Here is a 21087-nt window from a genome sequence, read left to right on the forward strand (position 1 = left end):
AAGTGTGTAGGTTTCATCGGGTCTAGGGGCTGGGTTCGGGTCTAACAAATAGGCCCGATATATATTTCGGGTTGGGTCTGGGTCACATCAAACCCGATTTCACCTGGCCCATGAACACCCCTAACAGAGACAATGTGTCCAAAGACATTGAATAGTTAGTGTATTTTGTGTCCATCCTGACAGGAATGACAGAAATACTAACAATAGATACAACTTATTTTTCATTTTTTCTTTCATTATTCTTATTAATTTTTCATAATTATATTTTTCATCTCAAATTTTTTAAATGAAAAAAAAAGAGAATAAATTAAATTTTTATAATTTGTTTTAGTTTATCATCAAACAAAATACAAGAACACAATTTTGTTTCTCTGTCCTTCAACCTGTCTTATTCTCAGTGTCTTGTTCTATCACGTTCTCAGCAACAAACGCGGCCCTAATTAACTACGATTAAGTATGTGTGCCGCTAATAATTATTTTGAAATAGCACTTGATACTATATATAGTCACACATTGGATAAATAACAATACAAAGTTGTAGAGAAATCATGTTGTACCAAGTATAATTTTTTATGAAATATAAAAAAAAAAGTCAATTTTTTTTATTTGATTTTGATAAATCCAAGTATAAATTATAGAAAAGAAAATCTTAGTATAAATTATTTGATTTATAATATAAAATACATAAGAATAGAATAATATTTTAATAAATAAAATTAATTAATGTCAAATAATGAAATAAATATGACAATGTTTTTAGAAAATACATTAATAATGGTATTAAATTTATTATTAATTAAGAGATAATGCTAATTAATATTATTAGATGAGGAAGGATAATAAAAATATAAATTTAAAATTCTATAAAAATTATAATTTGGTATAAGAATTTATGTGACAATCAAATAAGTAGAAGAGATGCTACTTTTTAGTGGCAAAAAATATAAGTATTAACTTTTATACAGATATAAACAAAATAGAAGAGAGTTCAAATATTTTTAAGTCAAATTAGATATAGAATTCATCCATAATTTTCATCTTATTTTTTTACTTGTGGAGCTAATAGAAGTAATAGGAAATGGTAAAATTATTCAAATAATAATGACACTTTCTTTACAAGGATATTGGCTATCAACAATCATATCGTGGAAAATGGTGTCATTGAATTCAAAGTGGGGGGTGAAACACGGTAGAAAGATAATTTGATGACTTTGAATCGTGCATGTAAAACGCCATGAATACTAGTAGATGAAAAGTTTGACTTAAAGATGAGTGCCAACAATATGATGCTTGTACTTTTCATTTAGTGGGACATGATCGTAATAGTAATTCATAGCAAAGAATAGAGGTCCTCTACTATATATTGGATCCATATATGGTGCTATAACAGGAACATTCTTGAGTTCATACTTCACTTGTGATGAGGATGAATAATCTGATTCTGATTGAAGTTGTTTTACTCTTTGTTACGCTGGACCTTCTTCTTGTTTGTGCTACTGCAGCAGGAGGAGCGGTGAAGTGCGCAGAGCGGGAGAGGCAAGCACTGCTGCATTTCAAGGCCGCCATGGTTGATGACTACGGCATTCTCTCTTCGTGGAAGGGTCGTGATTGCTGCCATTGGAACGGTGTTCGCTGCAGCAACCTCACTGCCCATGTTATCAGTCTCGACCTTCACGGTGACGTCATCGAAAATGAATATTCCGACTTAGAACGATTTTTGAGAGGTAAGATTCCCAGCTCGTTAGTGGAATTGCAGCACCTCAGGTACTTGAACCTCAGTTTCAATCCTTTTGAAGATTACCATATCCCTGAATTCTTTGGTAACCTGACCAGCTTGAGGTATCTTGATTTGTCATCTTGTCGCTTTGGTGGAAGAATTCCAACTCAATTTGGATCTCTTCCTCATTTAACATACTTGAATCTTAATTTCAATGACTTAGAGGGTTCAATTCCTTATCAACTTGGAAATCTGTCCAAGTTGGAGTATCTTAATCTCGATGTAAATGATTTCCAAGGAACAATACCATCTCAACTTGGGAACCTTTCAAGCTTGCACGAGCTTTACCTTGACGGTACACGTGGTTCTCTCAAAATGAATGATGATGGACAATGGTTATCCACTCTTACCTCTTTAACCAATCTTTACTTGACCTCTATATTGAATCTCAACAATTCCTATAACTGGATACAAGCCATCAGTAATATTTCCACACTAACAGAACTCAGCCTAATCGATTGTGCACTTTCAGATCATTTTATCTCTTCACAAACACTAAGACTTTCCAAGTTCAAATTTCCTAATTCTCTTTCCAGCTTGGATCTTTCTTATAACACCTTCACTCCTTCCCTGTTATTCCAATGGTTGTCCAATGTCACTTCCAACCTTGTTGAACTTGCCCTTGATTCCAGCCTCTTAGAGGGTTCCACACGTGCCACATCAAATCATTTTGACATCACAATGCAATCACTTGAGCGGCTTGACATATCTCATTATCAAATCACGGCCAGGGATTTCAAATCCTTTGCGAATATATGCACCTTATCTTCTTTGTGGGTGTTTGATAGCGAGTTGACTGAAGATTTGGAATCAATTCTTCATAATCTCTCAGCTGGCTGTGTCACTCACTCACTTCAAGAGTTGTATTTGGGCTATAAACAGATGACTGGCTCAATACCTGATGACCTTTCAATATTCCCATTTTTAAAAGAGTTGGACCTTTCGGGTAATCAGTTAAAAGGGAAAATACCTGACAATATCAGGTTGCCATCTCAGTTAAAGGCTTTGTCCATCAGTTCGAACTCTATACAAGGTGGAATTCCAAAGTCCTTTGGAAATATATGTAGTCTCGAATCATTAGACTTGTCCCACAACACTTTGACGGCAGAGCTTCCAGTTGCAATGCAACACTTGTCTGGATGCTCAAGTCTCAAGTACTTGGATCTCAGAAATAATAAATTCAACGGAACCTTGCCTCACATCTCAATTTTCCCATCTTTAACACATTTATATTTGTCTGAAAATAAGCTAAATGGGAAGGTTCCTGAAGGAATTCAATTTCCATCACAGTTGGAAACATTGACCATGAACTCAAACTCTTTGGAAGGGGTCATCACAAACTCTCAGTTTCATAATTTGTCTAAGTTGAAGGTCTTGGGCTTATCTGGCAACTCATTTGTTTTGGAAATTAATCGTGACTGGATTCCACCTTTTCAGTTGCAAGCGATAATGTTGCAGCATTGTAAATTGGGTCCCTATTTTCCAAAATGGTTGAAGACACAGAGAAGATTAATGCAGCTTGATATTTCCAATGCTGGCATTTCGGATATCACTCCAAGTTGGTTTTGGGCTCTATCAACAAGGCTAGTGAGCATGAACATTTCATACAATAATCTCAGCGGTGTGATTCCAGATTTTCCATTAAGATTTACAGAATACCCTTCCATATCTCTAGCTGCAAATCAATTCGAAGGCTCAATCCCGCTTTTTTTACGAAATGCTGTGTCCCTGGATCTATCCAACAATAAATTTTCAGACTTGACTTCATTTCTATGTGCCAATAATTCAGCTGAAAGATTAGGCCAATTGGATATTTCAAACAATTATATATCTGGCCAAATCCCTGATTGTTGGGGTAATTTTAAATCATTAGCCTATATAGATTTAAGTAACAATAATTTCTCTGGAAAAGTTCCTAATTCAATAGGATTAGTTCTTCAGCTTCGTGTATTGATATTGAGAAACAATAGCTTGACGGGGGAGCTTCCTTTCTCGATGAAGCATTGCAAAAATTTAGTGATGCTGGATGCAGGAGAGAACAAGTTATCAGGAATCATTCCTTCTTGGATTGGAAGCAGCTTACAACAACTGCAAATGTTAAGCTTGCGGAAAAATCACTTTTTTGGAAGTATACCATTATCTCTATGTTCTCTAAATGGCATTGGTTTCTTGGATCTCTCGGTTAATCATCTGTGGGGCCCAATTCCCAAATGTTTCATTAACTTCACTGCAATGACCACCCAAGAAAGGTTCTTAACGGATTCCAATTATTATCATTCTTATATTGTCAACCGCACTCGTGGAAGGAATGTGTATAATTATGATATAATTGCTTTGTTGATGTGGAAAGGTGTAGAACACATATTTGAGAATGATGAGCTGCTTCTAAAAGGTATTGATCTCTCAAGTAATCACTTGTCAGGAGACATTCCATCAGAACTTGAGAATTTGGTGGAGCTAGTTTCATTGAATTTATCAAGAAATAACTTGACAGGAAAAATTCCTTCAAGAATTGGAAGGTTGTTATCATTGGAGTCTCTTGATTTGTCAAGAAACCATTTATTTGGCTCCATTCCTTCTAGTCTTGCACAAATTAATTTTCTCTCTGTGTTGGATCTATCACGTAATAATTTGTCTGGACAAATTCCAACTGGCACACAATTGCAGAGTTTCAATGCCTCAAGCTACGAAGAAAATCAAGGTCTTTGTGGGCTACCTCTTGAAAAGCTGTGTTTTGTAAAAGAACGGCATCAAGAATCTGTGGTTAAAAGCCAAGATGAGAATGATGGTTTTATGCAAGCATTCTTTGCAAGCATGGGATTGGGATTCTTTGTCGGATTCTGGGGGATCTTTGGCACTATCCTCTTCAATCGCTCATGGAGATATGCTTACTTCCGGTTCTTGAACAACATAACAGAAAAAGTTATGACAAGGTGACAACGGTGGTGATAAATGCAGCAACTACTAGCTTGATTGGTAATACCTTCTTTTTTATTTATTTCAAGTTGATCTTATTTCTTCAATTTTTGTTGATATGAGATATTGTTCAACCTATGGACTTTGAATGATGTTAATGGTTTCTTATCTTTTCACTGATAGCGGACCGGAGACCATGTGCCGACATCATTCTAGTCAGGAAGCAAATAATGCAGAAGTACTACTTTCAAGCGATCGATAAAACTAAGTCGTTCATGAAGTGAGTGTGGGAAATTTTAAAAGTAAATTAAATATGAGCTGTGTATTTGTAACTAAGTACTAGTGAGTGTTACTTATAGATTATCAGTTTGTATTTGTGAATTGTAACTACCAGTTACCAATCAGTATTGTAATGTATTTGGTTTAGACAAGAGAATATGATATCTATTTTATATTTTTCATGGGATAACGGTCATCAAATCATTTTTGCATGGCAATGAATTTTCTTGAGAAACTTGACTAGCAGTTCAATATAACTTAACTGAATTGAGCTAAGTAGGAAGATGGGAAGATGTTAAGCAATCATTGTTTCAGATGCATCACAGTCATGCATGTGACATAGTTGTCTTGGATTTTGGTGCATTTGGTTGCATAACATTTATGTCACATTCGCTCTTTGCATATACCTAGCCACAAGAACTCTGTTTTTCCCCTGTTTTAGATGCCTACTTCTTCTGCTTCTATGCATTCATCATTGCTTCCCAGCTGCAATTCTTTTCTTCAATTCGCAGTTGTTGCATCCAAAACACGCGGTGTTATATATTGAACACATTTGAGGCCTTATTAGAACCAAGAAACCTCAAAGCAAATTCCGAAGGTTCATGCGTACTCATTGGTCCAACACCACCAGTTTTCTACGTGGGACCTTTACTTGCAACAAAAACAAAATCACAAACATACACGTGTTGTGCATGATGTGAATCACGAGTGCAACCTAGTAAAAGTGTTGTCTTTCGTTGTTATGGAAGCATGGGTATGTATGTTATCAAAAGAACAGTTACATGAAATGGCCTATGAGTTGGAGAGAAGTGGTCAAAGGCGTTAGGGATAAGACAGAGTCGGATTAGAAGCAAACTAAAAAGCTGCAGTTTTGGGTGAAGATGGTTCTTCTCTCATTTTGCATTCACGAACAATCTCAATCATTTAATTCAGAAAAAGTAAGAGACGTATATTTTGTTATGGATCTTACAAAATATATGATATATTTGGATAAGGCAACTACTCCCACGAAGATGCCAAAAAAATCTTTTTATGATGATTCTTGTTTAAAAAGTATAACTTATTTATTTTGTAACACTTTAAATAAAGGTAACAATTTTACTTCAAATAAAATCAAGCCCTACAATCTATCATCCAATGATCAAAATGATATATTTTCACACGATGACAATCATTAAATCTTCATTGGAATAGCCACCTTTAGATAAAGTATATCTTTTTGTTAAAAAATTTAAAAATATTTTTAATTTTATTTTGTTTTAATTTTTTTAAAATTTTTTATTTGTATCAAATATACTCTTAATAGCAAAATTTCTAAAAAAATTAGAATTAATCCAATAATAATGCATGATAATTATGTCCGATTTATTTATGTTAAAAGTTATTCTTATAAAATTATTGCTAAATTGATTTTATTTTTTTGAAAAATAAGCCGTCAACTATATATTTGATGTAATTCGAAAACTTTTAAAACAAAATTGAAACAAAATAAAACTCAAAAATATTTTTAAAAATTATCTTCATGTAATTAGTTTTCTTTTTATTTTTTTGTCAAACAAGTCGAATATGTAATAATTTGCATGTAATGGACAGAAATATCTTTTATATATATTTGAGGGTGTAAATTTAGATGTAATCCACTTCACGTGAAGTTGATAGTCCAGAATCGTTAGATGAAAATTTAGTCAAATCAGTCAAACCATCTAACGACTCACAGCTATCAACTTCACGTGAAGTCGACTCCACTTGAGTTTCAATCATATTTGAATTGGGTGATGCATGATTCATGAAATTGGACAAAGAAGCCGCCGGATATTATTTTTGTTAGCCGCAGTAATTAAGATTCTAGTATCAATTATCAATTGAGCAATCCATCCAACCGCAGCAAACTCGCTTGCAACATGTATGTAAATAACTAAATACACTAAATTATGTTGATATTGACCACTTTGCATAAGAAAACATGCACTTGTGTTTATTTGTGTATTCATATCAATGTCGTAAATCCATGTGCTAGTTTATAATAAACATAGTTGAGGCTAGCTAATTTTCTATAAATTAAAAATGTATTATCAAATATATATATTATTAGTCTTCAAAACGAAGTGATATGTTTATTTTAATGTGTATTTAAAAAAAAAAGAAACGTGATTGGATATTTTTAAATAGTTGTCGTCATCAGCACCAGCATCATGATAAAAATGGAAGATATTTAGTGTCCTCTATTATTATTATTTGAGGTGCGATCGGGGATGATGCATGATTTTTAATTGATTAGTTCTTAATTCGTTGATTATTATTATTAGACATTATTGATGAAATAGGACAACGATCCGCATACCATCTTGGATAGTTGTATTTATTAAGTATAATCTAAGATCAGATTTGATCGATCCAACATCACAAATTGATTGATACATATATATTAAGTGAGTATATGACAACATTATTAATATGCTAGCTACCACTACGGAAGTACACTGCTTAAGTCGCTGTTCAAATCAATAATAACGTGATGTGCTATTTAATATGCCAAACATGCCATATGCTATAACTATATACATTATCAGGTTTCTTAAAGTTAGCTCTTTATATTTTTTTTATTAAATTAAATCTGGCTCATATAAAGCATACCCTATAATACAAAAGAAAATTGATAAACCACGTTGGATCGGAGATCGGACCACAGGTCCACAGCATTAATTAGGTACTATGAAATGAGTATTTGATTTAAGGAAGTTAGTAATAAAAAAAAAAAAATTATTTTAATAAATATATTAAAAATTTTATATTTTTTATAAAAAAAAATTAATTAATAATTTTATTATGTGTTTTATGTGTTAAGAATATATATTAAAATCTTTGACTTAAATTTGAATTAAACAAAAGAAAAAAAACGTGATTGAATGTAATTAGTGAATTATAGTCAGCAACTGCATGATGATAAAAAGGAAAGTTATTATTCAAAACAAATTTCAATTTTGTAATCTGCACCACATTCATTAACTTTAAACGTGTGGCTGTTACATTGGGTAGCATGGTAGGTATTGTTTCTGTGGTGCCAATTGACCATCCTAGCCTTAGACGCTCTCAAGAGTCAAAACTTTTAATAATGAAATGATCATATCATACCAATTCCATAATAACAATACAGTGACTTCACCTGGAGATTTAGGCTGCCTCTGAAACAGGAATTGAGATGGAGAAATTGAAATTAAGAGACAGAAATTATAAAATTAATTAAATTAAGTTTTTATATTATATTTAGTACAAAATATATTAAATTAAATTATATTTTAGTATTATATTTAATTTAAAATAAATATAAAAATTGAATAATAAATTTAAAATTTAAAAATAAAATAAAAATATTTTTAAAATTTTATTTTTTATATTTTTAATTTTTTTTAAAATATTAAAAAAATTAAAATTTTACAGATAAAAATTAAAATTTTAGTTTAAATTTCTAACTCCCAAACTCAATATTAAATTTCAATCTTTCAATCTCATTTCCCTAATCTAACACTACCTTAGTGTTAGAAATCAAGAAAGACAAGTTTCACTGTTTTTCGTTGAAATTGATGAATTTAATCTCATCCACAATTTTGTGAGAGGGATTATTCATCAAAATTTGATAACACCTTAATTAAGTGTTAGGTCAAAGTTACAATTGGAATAAAAATAGCTGGAGGCTCATCAAGTTTTGCTGCTGTTTCTACATTTGATCGTTACGGTTCAAGGTAATTAAGCTTCCTCTCCATTCTCTATTTTTCTTTTAAAAAAAATAAAATAAATTAAAATAAAATAAAATTCAGCTGCATAGTTGCTTTAGTTGATGTGTTATATGTATCTTTATTTCAATTTTGAGTGCCCTTTTTTTGTGATTTAATTATGAGCATATTGATTTAGGGCTTGTTTGGGTGAGCTTTTAAGAAAAGATCTTTTTTCGAATTATCTTTTTTTAAAAGATCTTATAGAAAAGTAAAAGTAATTTTATGTTTGGATATCTCATGTAAAAATGTCTTTTTATCTATCAATTATGTTTGGGTATAATAATATAAAAGTACTTTTTTATTTATTTATTACATGAAAAACATCTTTTTTTTTAAGAAAAAAGATCTTTTAAAAAAAGATGTAAATTACAGCTTCTCAAAAAATATCTTTTTTTAATTTTACTAGTGCTTTTATTTTTACTATTAAAAATTTGCCAAACACGTTAAGAAAAACACATTAAAAAATAAAAAAAATCTTTTTTCATTGAAAAAAGATTTTTTTTTAACAAAATAATGGCGCCCAAAATGCACTTAATCCAATTATCATATAATGGATTTGATGTTTGATCTGCACAATACTGCACTGCATGTGACTCTTTCACTTTACAATTCACAGTGACAAGTGTTGGATATCCATGCTATATTGCTATTTGCACTTGCCCTGGAATGTATATACTTACACGGCTACAAATTAGAGATCCAAAATTATTATTTAAAGTAATACTCTTTTTATAAATCAAATCCAATAAAATTAAATAATAAAATCTAAAATAATATTAATTATAATTAATTTTTATTATATTTGATTAATTTAATTAAATTTAATTAATTAAAAAAATTTAAATATATAATATTATTCTATTATTTATGATTACTTTTAATTTTTATTGTCATAGTAGTTGAAAACTACCATTAGGCATTTCTCTGTAATTAATTTCAAAAGTAATAAATAAATCAATACAACTAAATATTCTTTAAATTTATCTATTAAACAGTTTTTTGTGACACTAATTTAAAAAAATTAAAATAAAATATTTAAATAAATTTAATATTTTTTATTTAAAATATAAATTTAAAAAATAGTTTAAATAAAACTAAAATTCAACAATCTAATTTTAAATTTTTTAAATTCTAAAATATCTTAAAACATCCCTTAAATATCTCAAAATACAAATTTCACTCTATTAAATCTTTCTCTAGCTTGTAAAATCTAAATTCGCACCGCCTCACACTCCTTTTCCATTGCCGCCTTCCCCTGATCCGCGCTCCTTTCCACCTGCGCTCCTCTCCCGCCCTGCGTTCTTTTCCGTCTCGTGCTCCTCCTATTATTGTCGCGCTCCGATTCTCTACCAGAATTTAGATGTATAACGTACTCTTTATCATTTTCTTACTTTTTCTAATTAAAGATTTTATCTTACTAATATATATTTTTATTTGTATGTAAGGAAAAAAGTTTCATTCCTGTAAAAATGACTTTAAAATTATTATAACTAAATAAATATAGTATCTCATATCTTTACATTTGATGCTACATATTATTTTATAATTTTTGATAATTTTAGATGTATTTACAAAATATTTGATTTGTTATTTATTGTTTTAGATGTGTTTACTTAATTTTACTAAAAAAAATTATATTATTTATATTTTTGAATGTGTTTTAAAATACTTTATTTATTATTTATTATTTTGAATGTGTACTTAATAATATTTAATAAAAAATAATTTTATAAAGTCAAGTGCATATAAGAAAATAGTGGACTGTATTTAATTAGTTTGGATTATAATTTTTTTTAAAACATATATTTTTAATGTTTTAAGATAAAATAACTAACGAAAGTTTAATGATGTAAAAAGTTTAAAAATAGAAAAAATTAAGGGATATAAAATTTAAATTAAATCTCAATAGACAAGGCTTGCTAAAAAATCGAAAAATTAGTGATTAAAAAATTATTATAATTAAATGATTAAATTTAAAGACTATTTAATATAACATCTAATCATTTTTACATTTTTTAAATTGTATAAGATGTTCTATACAAGGCATTATATTTTTGAATTTTTTGTCGAATGTTTGTTGAGAAAAAAATATTGATTGGTTGGATAATGTATTATGTAGAAGAATCCGAAAAAAAAATGGAACTTATTTCTTTTGAATGGTAGTTTATCTGCAATTTACTTCTCTAAATTTTAAAATATATGATTTAAACCTTTTAAAATGATTAAATAATATTTAAAAATTAAATTGTTTAACACTTTAACTTTCTTTTTAAACCCTAATTATTTTTTAATGAAATTTTTTTTTAAGAAAAATAGAAAAATATTTTTTTTTATACTATACTTTCTCATATTTTAAATATTTAGAGAATAAAGTTATAACAGAAACAATCTAATCTAAAGAGATAAATATCAACTTTTTCTTGGAGATTATTGGATTAACTGTTAAGATAGAGTTAAGACTAACTAATACTTAGTTTTGAATGGATAATTAGAATTAACAAAGAAGCTAAATGAGTGGCAAGCAAAGAACTGAAGATTTGAAAGGCTTAAAGAATAGACTTACATGTGATGTGTTCACAGCTTCATATCGTAAAAGACAAAACATAACATGGCGGCTACATTGCCAACACATAAAACCACCTTCTTCCTTTCCTTTTTTATAAAATTTTCCATCTTTTTAGTGTTTTACAGAATCTTCTTTCTTTTCATATTTTCTTCTCCTCTCTCTCAATCATTTTTCCTCTTTTTTCCTTCCTTTTCTTCTTTTGCTCCTGAATGATTAGACTTATATAAATCGTTGCTGCGCATTAATTTCTTCTGTTCATGTCAAACTGATTGGGCTCGTTACATTTGCTCTCTTCTGTTTGGTTGTTGAGAATCCTCTGGAAACAAAGCAGAGAAAACAAAAAAGACCACTCTTTCTGTTCCCGAGCTAGAAACAGCTGAAACTTCGGTATGTTTGTTAGATTCAATTCCGAAGTTTTGAAATTTTGACATGGGTTCTGCTTGAATCTTTATACTGTGGTTTTTGGTATTTAAACATTCACCCATAGTAGCATTTTGTTTAGGCATGAATATTGAATTCATACTTTGGACGTTGGAGAAAAAAAATTATTATTTTAAATTTGTTATTACGGTAGTTGGATTCAAACATGTTGTGGCATTTCATTCTATTGACCTTTGGCTTTTGCAAGTGGTTAATACTTAATTTAATACTTGTTTACTTAATTCAAGTTGATTCTGAAGAGAGATTTAAAAAAAAAAAAAAACTTTGAGAGCATTATCATTCTTAAATTCACTTGCCTGCTGCGCCTTAATTTCTTCTGTTCATATCAAACTGATCGATAAAAAACCATTTTTCTGTTCCTGAACTAGAAACAGCTGAAATCTTTGTTAGATTCAATTTCAAGTTTTAAAATTTTGAAATGGGTTCTGTTTGAATTTTTTGGTATGTTTGTTAAATATTCACGAAAATAGCGTTTTGTTTAGGCATGAATATTGAATATCAAAGTTGTTGCGCAGGTTTTGGATGTTGGAAAAAAAAAAGGCTTTTTTATTTTTATTTTTAATTACTGGAGTTGGATTCAAACATGTTCAGGGAACTTTGGCTTTTGCAAGTGATTGATAGTTAATACTTGTTTGCTTAATTCAAGTTGTTTCTCGTGAAGAACTTTTTTTCCCCAAAAAAAAACACACATACCTTTGACAGCTTTATAATTGTATTAGGTTGTCCAAAATCGATTCCGATTAGTTACATTCTATTGAATTATCGATATTTACGGTTTAATCTCGAAGGTAAATATATCGTTGTGGTTAGTCTTGTTGCAATTTGTATAGTGTTGGATGAACCAAGCTAGACACTTATAAGTATTGTAAGTTTCACTCTCATTGAATACAATGTCTTCTGTTGCAGAGAAAGATGGTTGCCTTTGGAAAGAAGTTGAAAGACAGACAAATTCAAGAATGGGAGGGGTATGTATGTCTCTGCCTATGTGTTGAGGGTTGAAAATTTTCAACTTGGATATATCTGTTCTGCTCTATAATGATACTTTGGGTTCATAAGTTTGATAATCTTGTTGCAGATATTATATAAACTACAAACTCATGAAGAAGCGAGTAAGGCAATATGCTCAGCAAATTCAACTCGGAACACAAGATCGCCGCCATGTGCTCAAGGATTTCTCCCGAATGCTAGATAATCAGGTTTCTGTTGTTTTCATTTGCATTACTGCCAATGGTCAACTTAGATTCTAGTTGGTTTAATTTCTCTGTCGGTCCGTATAGTTTCATCGAATTTTCAATTAGGTTCTTATACCATATCAGATTTTGTAATTAAGTTCCTACCGTGACAAAAATGTTTAAATTAACGGAATATTCTGTTAAACTATATAGAATATTCAGTCAAATGTTAAGTATATTCGTTTTGCTTAATAGAATATTCCGTTAATTCCAGCGTTTTTATCACGGTAGGGATTTAATTACAAAATTTGATATGATATAGGACTCAGTCGAAAAGAAAAAAAAATTATAGGGACCTAATTGAAAATTCAGTAAAACTATAGGGACTGACAGAGTAATTAAACCATTCTAGTTGCGAATGTGATTGTTCGAGTAGAATGTGATGATTCTAGTTGTGTGTTAACATTGATTTCAATCACTCTCTAAATGTTACAAATCAGATTGAGAAGATTGTCCTTTTCCTTTTGGAGCAACAAGGGATTTTGGCAAGCAGGATATCGAAGCTTGGAGAGCAGCATGATGCTCTTCTGCAGGAACCTGAAATACACAAAATGTCTGAACTGCGAGAAGCTTATAGAGAAGTGGGACAAGACCTATTAAAGCTTCTTTTCTTTGTTGAGATGAATGCTATTGGTTTGCGCAAGATATTGAAGAAGTTTGACAAACGTTTTGGCTATAGATTCACTGATTACTATGTTAAAACTCGTGCGAATCATCCTTACTCTCAGCTGCAACAAGTGTTCAAGCATGTGGTAATATGTTTGATTCAAAACGAGTCTTCACTTGGACCGTCACATAAATAAATACAGGACTTTGTGAATGGCAATTGACTGATGGATTTGAAATTTGTAGGGAATAGGAGCTGTTGTGGGAGCCTTATCTCGTAATCTTCATGAACTTCAGAACCGTCAAGGGAGCTATTTATCAATTTATGATCAACCTACCCTTCCTCTCCAGGTTCTACATTTTAATTTGCACCAAACACTTACTTTGTTTTAGCTGGCTTTGGAGCATCATAAGGTTGTTGTTTATCATATTTACTTTGTCTTTCATGCAGGATCCTGTCATTGATTCAATAAAAGCAGCGGTTGACAGGTTAACTAACTCAACAAACTTCCTTAACTTTTTGGGGCAACATGCTCTGATTATGCAAGAAGAGCTGCCAACCCCTACGGAGGAACATGTTGATGAAGAAAGATACCATTTCATGTCTCTTATCCTGAACTTGGCAAACACATTTTTGTATATGGTCAATACATATATTATTGTCCCTACAGCAGATGACTACTCTATGAGCCTTGGGGCTGCACCAACAGTTTGTGGTATCGTAATTGGGGCGATGGCTGTTGCTCAGGTGTTCTCTTCGGTATATTTTAGTGCGTGGTCAAATAGATCATACTTCAGACCTCTTGTCTTCAGTAGCATAACTCTCTTTCTTGGAAATATCCTGTATGCATTGGCATACGATGCTCGTTCGTTATGGATTCTCTTGATTGGTCGTGTGTTCTGTGGGTAAGTAGTCTTCTATTCCTGAATTTTTGCATGCCATGATATTGATGGTACTTGCAAATAATGTTGTGTGTTTGAGTTGATTAGTACATATTCTGTTTACCATCTTATTAGGAATATTATGAGGTATCTTTTCTTGCTGATAAACACTTGGTTATTATTACAGATTGGGTTCTGCCAGAGCCGTTAATAGGCGTTATATAAGTGACTGTGTGCCTCTCAAAATCCGGATGCAAGCATCGGCTGCTTTCGTTAGTGCCAGCGCTCTTGGCATGGCTTGTGGTCCTGCATTAGCTGGCATATTGCAGACAGATTTTAAGATTTACAAGCTTACATTTAATCAAAATACGTTGCCCGGTTGGGTTATGGGTGTTGCTTGGCTGATATATCTCATATGGTTGTGGATCACTTTCAAGGAACCTTCTCATGAACCCGTAGAGAATGAGAATCACGTGAATAATCATCAACCAAATGATGGTACTAACTGAACTTATGCTGCATCAATTTGTTGCTACTTGTTCAGAATGAGTGATAGTAGGCTCACTCATTTTTCTTTGCAAATATGGATTTTTTTTCCCCTTATTTTGTTGAGCCTCAACATGTTAATATAACATGACATGCTTTTTCTCATGTAGAAGTGAACAATGCACTTGAACAAGGCCTAAAACAGCCATTGCTGATTACTTCGGATGATAAGGGAGATGAAGAAGCCGATCAAGATTATGATGATAGTGAAGAAGCTTCAGAAGAATCTCGTCTACCAGCGACTTCAATTCGGTCTGCATACAGACTGCTCACGCCATCTGTGAAGGTTTGTGCACAACTTACTGTCTCCCAAATAGTATGAATTTCTATTAGCTGCTGAGGATTTCATTACATGTAGAAGTTTCAGTTCATTGTGAATGCTAAGATGGAAAAAACTAATTCATTCACCTGAATACTCTGAACTGATTATGATATGTCATTGCTTATTTTATTCAATGTGTACTTTCTCCTTTTTTTTTTTGTAGTAAATTCCAATGGCAAATGATCATTTAGATAAAAAAATTGGAAAATCAGATATTTAACCTACCGAATTTGTTTAACATTTTCAGGTTCAGTTATTGATATATTTTATGCTCAAATATGTAATGGAGATTTTACTGTCGGAATCTAGTGTCATCACAACATACTACTTTAACTGGTCAACAAGCAGAGTTGCACTTTTTCTCGCATGCCTCGGATTGACTGTTCTTCCTGTAAACATTGTTGTTGGAAGCTATATAAGCAACATGTTTGAGGACAGGTATTGATAATTTATGCTCTAGTTGGATTAAGAAAGATGCATGTAAGTTGATAGTAACACATAGTTCTTCTTCAGCATGAAGAAGTGAAGGAAATTGAAACCATTTTATATATTAGATTGAGATCCTCACTTACACCATCTTTTGTGAGATCATTCAGAACCATGATATTGTTCAAAATTCTCCTCTTGCATCTAAGTGATCGGATTCAAATTTTATTTATCTGTTTCAGGCAAATTCTGTTGGTATCGGAAATTATGGTTTGCATTGGTGTACTCCTTAGCTTCCATTTGATTATTCCATACTCCGTGCCACAATACATATGTTCTGGCCTCCTTTTGTTTGTTTCAGCAGAAGTACTTGAAGGTAAGATAATAAGATCTGATATTTTGCTGCACTATTTATGATTGTCGAAAGTCGACAAAATTATATTTCTCCTGACCCTATACTGATGTGGGATGCTTGTGTACTAGGCTATCGATTATATGACGTGTATACCAAAATTAGTTTCCAGTATAAAATACATGTCGGAATACAAATACACATTGAAAATAAATTAAACCACACATTTATTTATACATAAATACATTGGTGGTTGATTTTGGTGTACGAATAGCATTTTTGTTATGTATGCTACACATGGAATATGTCAAATAATTTCTTGTATATAGACATAATTTGTATCAAGAAACATTTACATTTCGGATGCACCAATTTTCTCAATCCAACAATTATTGGATGGAGGGAGTAATATTATCTTAATGTATTGGTATAATTTAGTATTAAAGGATGCTTGATGCTTGATTTAAGCTGATGTAAATTGTTTTTAGTTCTTGTTTTTCCTAATAATAACATAATCATCTTTCTATCATTTGTTCCAGGTGTCAACTTGTCACTGCTTTCGCGAGTTATGTCCTCGAGGCTTTCTCGTGGAACCTACAATGGAGGGCTCTTGTCGACCGAGGCTGGAACAATTGCGAGAGTTATAGCGGACGCAACCATCACCCTTGCCGGTTACTTGGGTGAGAGTAATCTCCTTAATGTCACACTGCTTCCTTCACTCTTCATTTCCATAGCCTCCATCTTAGCAACATGCTATACCTACAATTCATTATATTAGTTTATGTTCCTGAGTTTCTCTGAGGCTGAGATGATAAGAGTAGAATGCTCTTCAACATGACCTCACTTATTTTCTGTCATTCTTTGTCTCCAGTCCATAATTTTGATTAGTTAAGTGATTGTGGCTACATAAGGTAGAAGTAGTAGCTAGTCTTTCATTATGTAGGGTGACAAAATGTGAATTATTGGCCGAATAGATTCCTTAATTGTCACTAATTTTTCTGTGATAATTAACTTGGTTTAATTTTCTTAGATGGTCTAAACTAAATAATATGTTGCGCCATGGTGGGCCTTTTTTTTTCCTTTCCAAATTTAGTTTTAATAGACTGAACTAACATCTTGGTTGCATTCGACTAATTTCTACTGAATTAAGAAAGTTCGTTTATGTATGTATATATGTTTATACATCCGCAAAGCTTAAATAGTTAAATGTACTCATAAAGTTACAGCGTCATAAGTGTTAAATTACTGCTTGAAACAACTTTGGCATGGAAGTCAACCTTATGCATAACGTTTTGCATATTCCATTGACTATGGGTGTTAGTTTGGATCCATTTTGAGTAAAAAATTCATTCGATTCCAACACTAAATTTAGTTGTGGTGCGGTTTATATTGAAGGATTGTTTTCAAAAAATCTTATACGATTCAATTTTAAGTAGTTTGGATTGGATTGATTTGTGATTTTGTAAATTAGAAAAATTAAATATATATAACAAGTTTTAAAAATATCTTAAAAAATTAATATAATAATAGAAATAAAATTATAAATTAGTTAAAATAAATAAAAAATTTATTTTAAGTATAAAATATTTATTAAATAATAATAATACATAAATAATATAAAAATATATAATAAAAAATATTATAAGTAAAATTGTAAATATAATAATAAAATAATAATATTATAGCATATTGTGCGGTTTGGATTGAATTCGATCCATGCAGCTTATAATAAACAGAATCAAATCAAATTTAAATTAGTGCCATTTTAATCGATTTTTTATTTGAATTAAATTAGATGAACGGTTTAATTTAGATCGGGTTTGAATTTGGTTGATATCCAATTAGATACAACTAATTCTAGAAGAGAGCAACTTAGATAAAGATGTTTAAAATATTTTTTTAAGATATTTTTTAATAATTAAAATTTAATACATATAATGGATTAAATTATGTTATTTTTGTCAAAATTAAATCAGATAAATTAATTTAGCCAAAAAATTGGTAAATCAAATCTTGAACTGGTCTAAATTAATATTTTTTATAAAAAATGACTATAATAATTTTATTATAAAAAATTATTAAAATATTTCTATTTTATATATATATATATATATATATATATATATATATAATACTTTTATTATATTTTAAATTTTGAGAATCCTAAATCCTAACTGTGATGACACAGAGAAAAAAAAAGATTAGAATTTAGAATTTTCAAAATTTATAATAATAATAATAATAATAATAATAATAATAATAATAATAATAATATTTTAGTCATTTTTATAATAGAGATATTGTAGTCATTTTTATAAAAAAAATATTAATTTAAATTAGTTCAAAAAATAGTCCATTAATTTTTTGACTAAATTAATTTATCTAATCTAATTTTAACAAAAATAATACGATTTAATCAATTATATATATTAAATTTTAATTATTAAAAAATATCTTTAAAAAAATGTTTAAGCTGTTTTATCTGAGGCTCCCGTTCTAAAAAGCCTTTGAAAAACATAACATCATGCATTCGTATCATTACCCATATGCCATGACGTCACAATCGTTTTCTACAAACAATTCTTTTGGCCACTTGTCATTTTTTTTTCTCTTAATCTTTCCCAAATGGCCAAAACATGTCAATTAACTTAAACCAAGCTAAGGATTCCCCAACATTGTCTAACTTCATTTCTACCCTTCTTCACATTTCCCCATAATAATCAATTCCTTCCTAAATATTATTATAAGTTATTAAAGTTAACTATGATATATTTATATATAAATATATGTATTGTATTAATTTATTTTTAATATATATTTTATATTTTAACCTCTATTTTATTCTAATAATTAATTTTAAAGTAGTAGTAGCATAAATCAATGATAATTATATGAACTTCCATGAGTTGACTATTGACCAAGTTTCAAATTATCCCTTTCCTCCACGCCAAAGCATCACAACAATAATGTAACACACAAAAATCCCATTACTCTGATAATGTATAAATTCTCAGAAGAACCATCAAATCTCACACATCATCGCATTGAAATCTTGATGCAATAATATAAATTATTATCAGTTTATTACATCAAAAAAAATAAATGAAAGAAAGCATAGTTTTATACCCAGCCATGGGAAGGGGCCACCTTGTTCCAATGGTGGAACTCGCCAAGTTCATAACCACCCACCACAACGCCACCATCTCCATCACCCTCCTCCTTCCTTCCCCACCAAACAGATCCACCCTCCACTACATCTCCACCGTCACCGCCGCCGCACCCTCCATCACCTTCCACCAACTCTCCCACTCAAACCATAACATCCTTGGCACCCTCCAATCCTTCCCTACGAAGCCCAAAGCCTTCATCTTTGACTTCTTCAACCACTCTGCCGCCGCCACTGCCGCTTCTCTCAACATCCCCACGTTCTATTACTTCCCCAACGCCGCAAGCTGCGTCGCACTCTTCCTCTACCTCCCAACCATCCACCAAAATTCCATAAAAAACGGTTATTCTTACGTGGACATACTTCGTAGCATTCCCGGTTTGCCACCTCTCTCGCCGGAGGACATGCCGGCACCCATATCCGATCGCCGCAGCCAGAGCTACGAGTCCTTCATCACCATGTCACTTCACATGAGAAACACCAATGGCATCATCATCAACACCTTCGAAAATCTTGAACCCAAAGCCATCATGGCTCTGAAAAATTCTGCGTGCGTTCCAGAATCATCGGAAACTTCACCACCGGTTTTCTTCGTTGGACCACTGATTTCCACCACCAAAGGATCTGATCCTGTTGATGATGATGGTGGTAGAGAGTGTTTAAGTTGGCTGAACTCGCAACCGAGTCGAAGCGTGGTGTTCTTGAGCTTCGGAAGCTATGGAAGATTCTCGAAGGTTCAGATGAGAGAGATAGCGGTTGCGTTGGAGAGATGTGGAAAGAGGTTCTTGTGGGTTGTGAGGGATCCAATGGGAAGTGAAGTGGTGAATTTGGAAGCGTTGTTGCCGAAAGGGTTCTTAGAGAGAACGAAGGAGAAGGGAATTGTGATCAAGAATTGGGTGCCGCAAGTTGAGGTACTGAGTCATGACTCGGTGGGTGGGTTTGTGACTCACTGTGGTTGGAACTCGGTGATGGAGGCGGTTACCTTTGGGGTCCCGATGGTGGCGTGGCCGTTGTACGCGGAACAGAATCTGAATAAGGTGGTTATTGTGGAGGAGATGAAGGTGGCGCTGCCGTTGAAGGAGGATGAGGGTGGGTTCGTGAGGGCGAGTGAGTTGGAGGAACGAGTTAATGAGCTTATGGAATCGGAGACAGGGAGGGGAAAGGAGGTTAGAGAGAGGGTGTTGGCTGCCAGGAACGGTGGTGCCGCCGCTCTCTCTGGCGGTGGGTCTTCGCGGGTTGCTTTGGATGGGTTGGTTCGTTTGTGGAAGCAAAAAGGATCATGTTGACTTAGTCAAAACTCAAAAGTCAAATAGTTGATCTGTATTTTGAGTTTTTTGGTTTTTTTTTTTTTTTTCTCATTCAGTTGTAAATCGTAGTTGAGTTAGGTTATGTTGTCAACCTTGTTGAGATCTGTATTCATAGATTCATACTTTAATAATTATTCATTTTTTTTGTAATGAATAATTATTCATCTTATATGGTACTAGTAGTACTAAGTACTAATATTTAGTTTTTTTTGGACAAAAAATGGGGTTACGAGGCATCCATCTCTAACCCAAAGTAGTGGATTTCAAAGTTTGTAGCCCACTATGGCCTAAAACATGTTTTAGTCCACCACTTAAACTCAATCTATTCAATTTAGTTGTAGGATCTACAATTTTTTATTCTGTTTTTTTGTTAGATATATGTAATAAATTTGTTAAATTGAAAATTTGATATTTGAATTCATTTGTTTAGTTTTAAAATTATATTTAGATTTTATATTTATTATATTATTATTCAACTAGTTATGATTATAACTAT

At 31.6% G+C, this 21087-nt stretch overlaps 3 protein-coding genes across 3 annotated transcripts; all 3 read left to right on the forward strand.

The window, feature by feature from the left end:
* Positions 1 to 1415: 1415 nt before the first annotated feature.
* LOC130983261 (receptor-like protein EIX2) lies at positions 1416 to 5152 on the forward strand. Its single transcript, XM_057907472.1, has 2 exons — positions 1416 to 4753; positions 4877 to 5152. The coding sequence occupies exon 1, from the start codon at positions 1421 to 1423 to the stop codon at positions 4712 to 4714; it is 3294 nt and encodes a 1097-aa protein (XP_057763455.1). The 5' UTR covers positions 1416 to 1420; the 3' UTR covers positions 4715 to 4753; positions 4877 to 5152.
* A 6257-nt stretch (positions 5153 to 11409) lies between these two features.
* Positions 11410 to 17252, forward strand: LOC130983262 (SPX domain-containing membrane protein At4g22990-like). Its single transcript, XM_057907473.1, has 11 exons — positions 11410 to 11698; positions 12659 to 12717; positions 12828 to 12948; positions 13425 to 13736; positions 13837 to 13941; positions 14042 to 14496; positions 14660 to 14970; positions 15129 to 15304; positions 15588 to 15778; positions 16009 to 16142; positions 16658 to 17252. Exons 2-11 carry the CDS (start codon positions 12665 to 12667, stop codon positions 16894 to 16896), a joined length of 2097 nt encoding a protein of 698 aa, XP_057763456.1. The 5' UTR covers positions 11410 to 11698; positions 12659 to 12664; the 3' UTR covers positions 16897 to 17252.
* Positions 17253 to 19090: 1838 nt separating this feature from the next.
* Positions 19091 to 20954, forward strand: LOC130983267 (UDP-glycosyltransferase 13-like). Its single transcript, XM_057907479.1, has one exon. The coding sequence runs from the start codon at positions 19221 to 19223 to the stop codon at positions 20568 to 20570; it is 1350 nt and encodes a 449-aa protein (XP_057763462.1). The 5' UTR covers positions 19091 to 19220; the 3' UTR covers positions 20571 to 20954.
* Positions 20955 to 21087: the final 133 nt, after the last annotated feature.

The sequence above is a fragment of the Arachis stenosperma genome, chromosome 5, assembly GCF_014773155.1.
Source record: "Arachis stenosperma cultivar V10309 chromosome 5, arast.V10309.gnm1.PFL2, whole genome shotgun sequence".
In the NCBI taxonomy this organism is placed as follows: Eukaryota; Viridiplantae; Streptophyta; class Magnoliopsida; order Fabales; family Fabaceae; genus Arachis; species Arachis stenosperma.

What these genes read in the sequence shown, in the direction of transcription:
- LOC130983261 (XM_057907472.1), top strand. Translation starts at nt 1,421, where the DNA reads ATGAGGATGAATAATCTGATTCTGATTGAAGTTGTTTTACTCTTTGTT.
- LOC130983267 (XM_057907479.1), top strand. Translation starts at nt 19,221, where the DNA reads ATGAAAGAAAGCATAGTTTTATACCCAGCCATGGGAAGGGGCCACCTT.
- LOC130983262 (XM_057907473.1), top strand. Translation starts at nt 12,665, where the DNA reads ATGGTTGCCTTTGGAAAGAAGTTGAAAGACAGACAAATTCAAGAATGG. An exon ending in CAAATTCAAGAATGGGAGGG is followed by an intron (nt 12,718 to 12,827) that starts GTATGTATGTCT and finishes ATCTTGTTGCAG; the next exon opens with ATATTATATAAACTACAAAC. An exon ending in CCCGAATGCTAGATAATCAG is followed by an intron (nt 12,949 to 13,424) that starts GTTTCTGTTGTT and finishes GTTACAAATCAG; the next exon opens with ATTGAGAAGATTGTCCTTTT.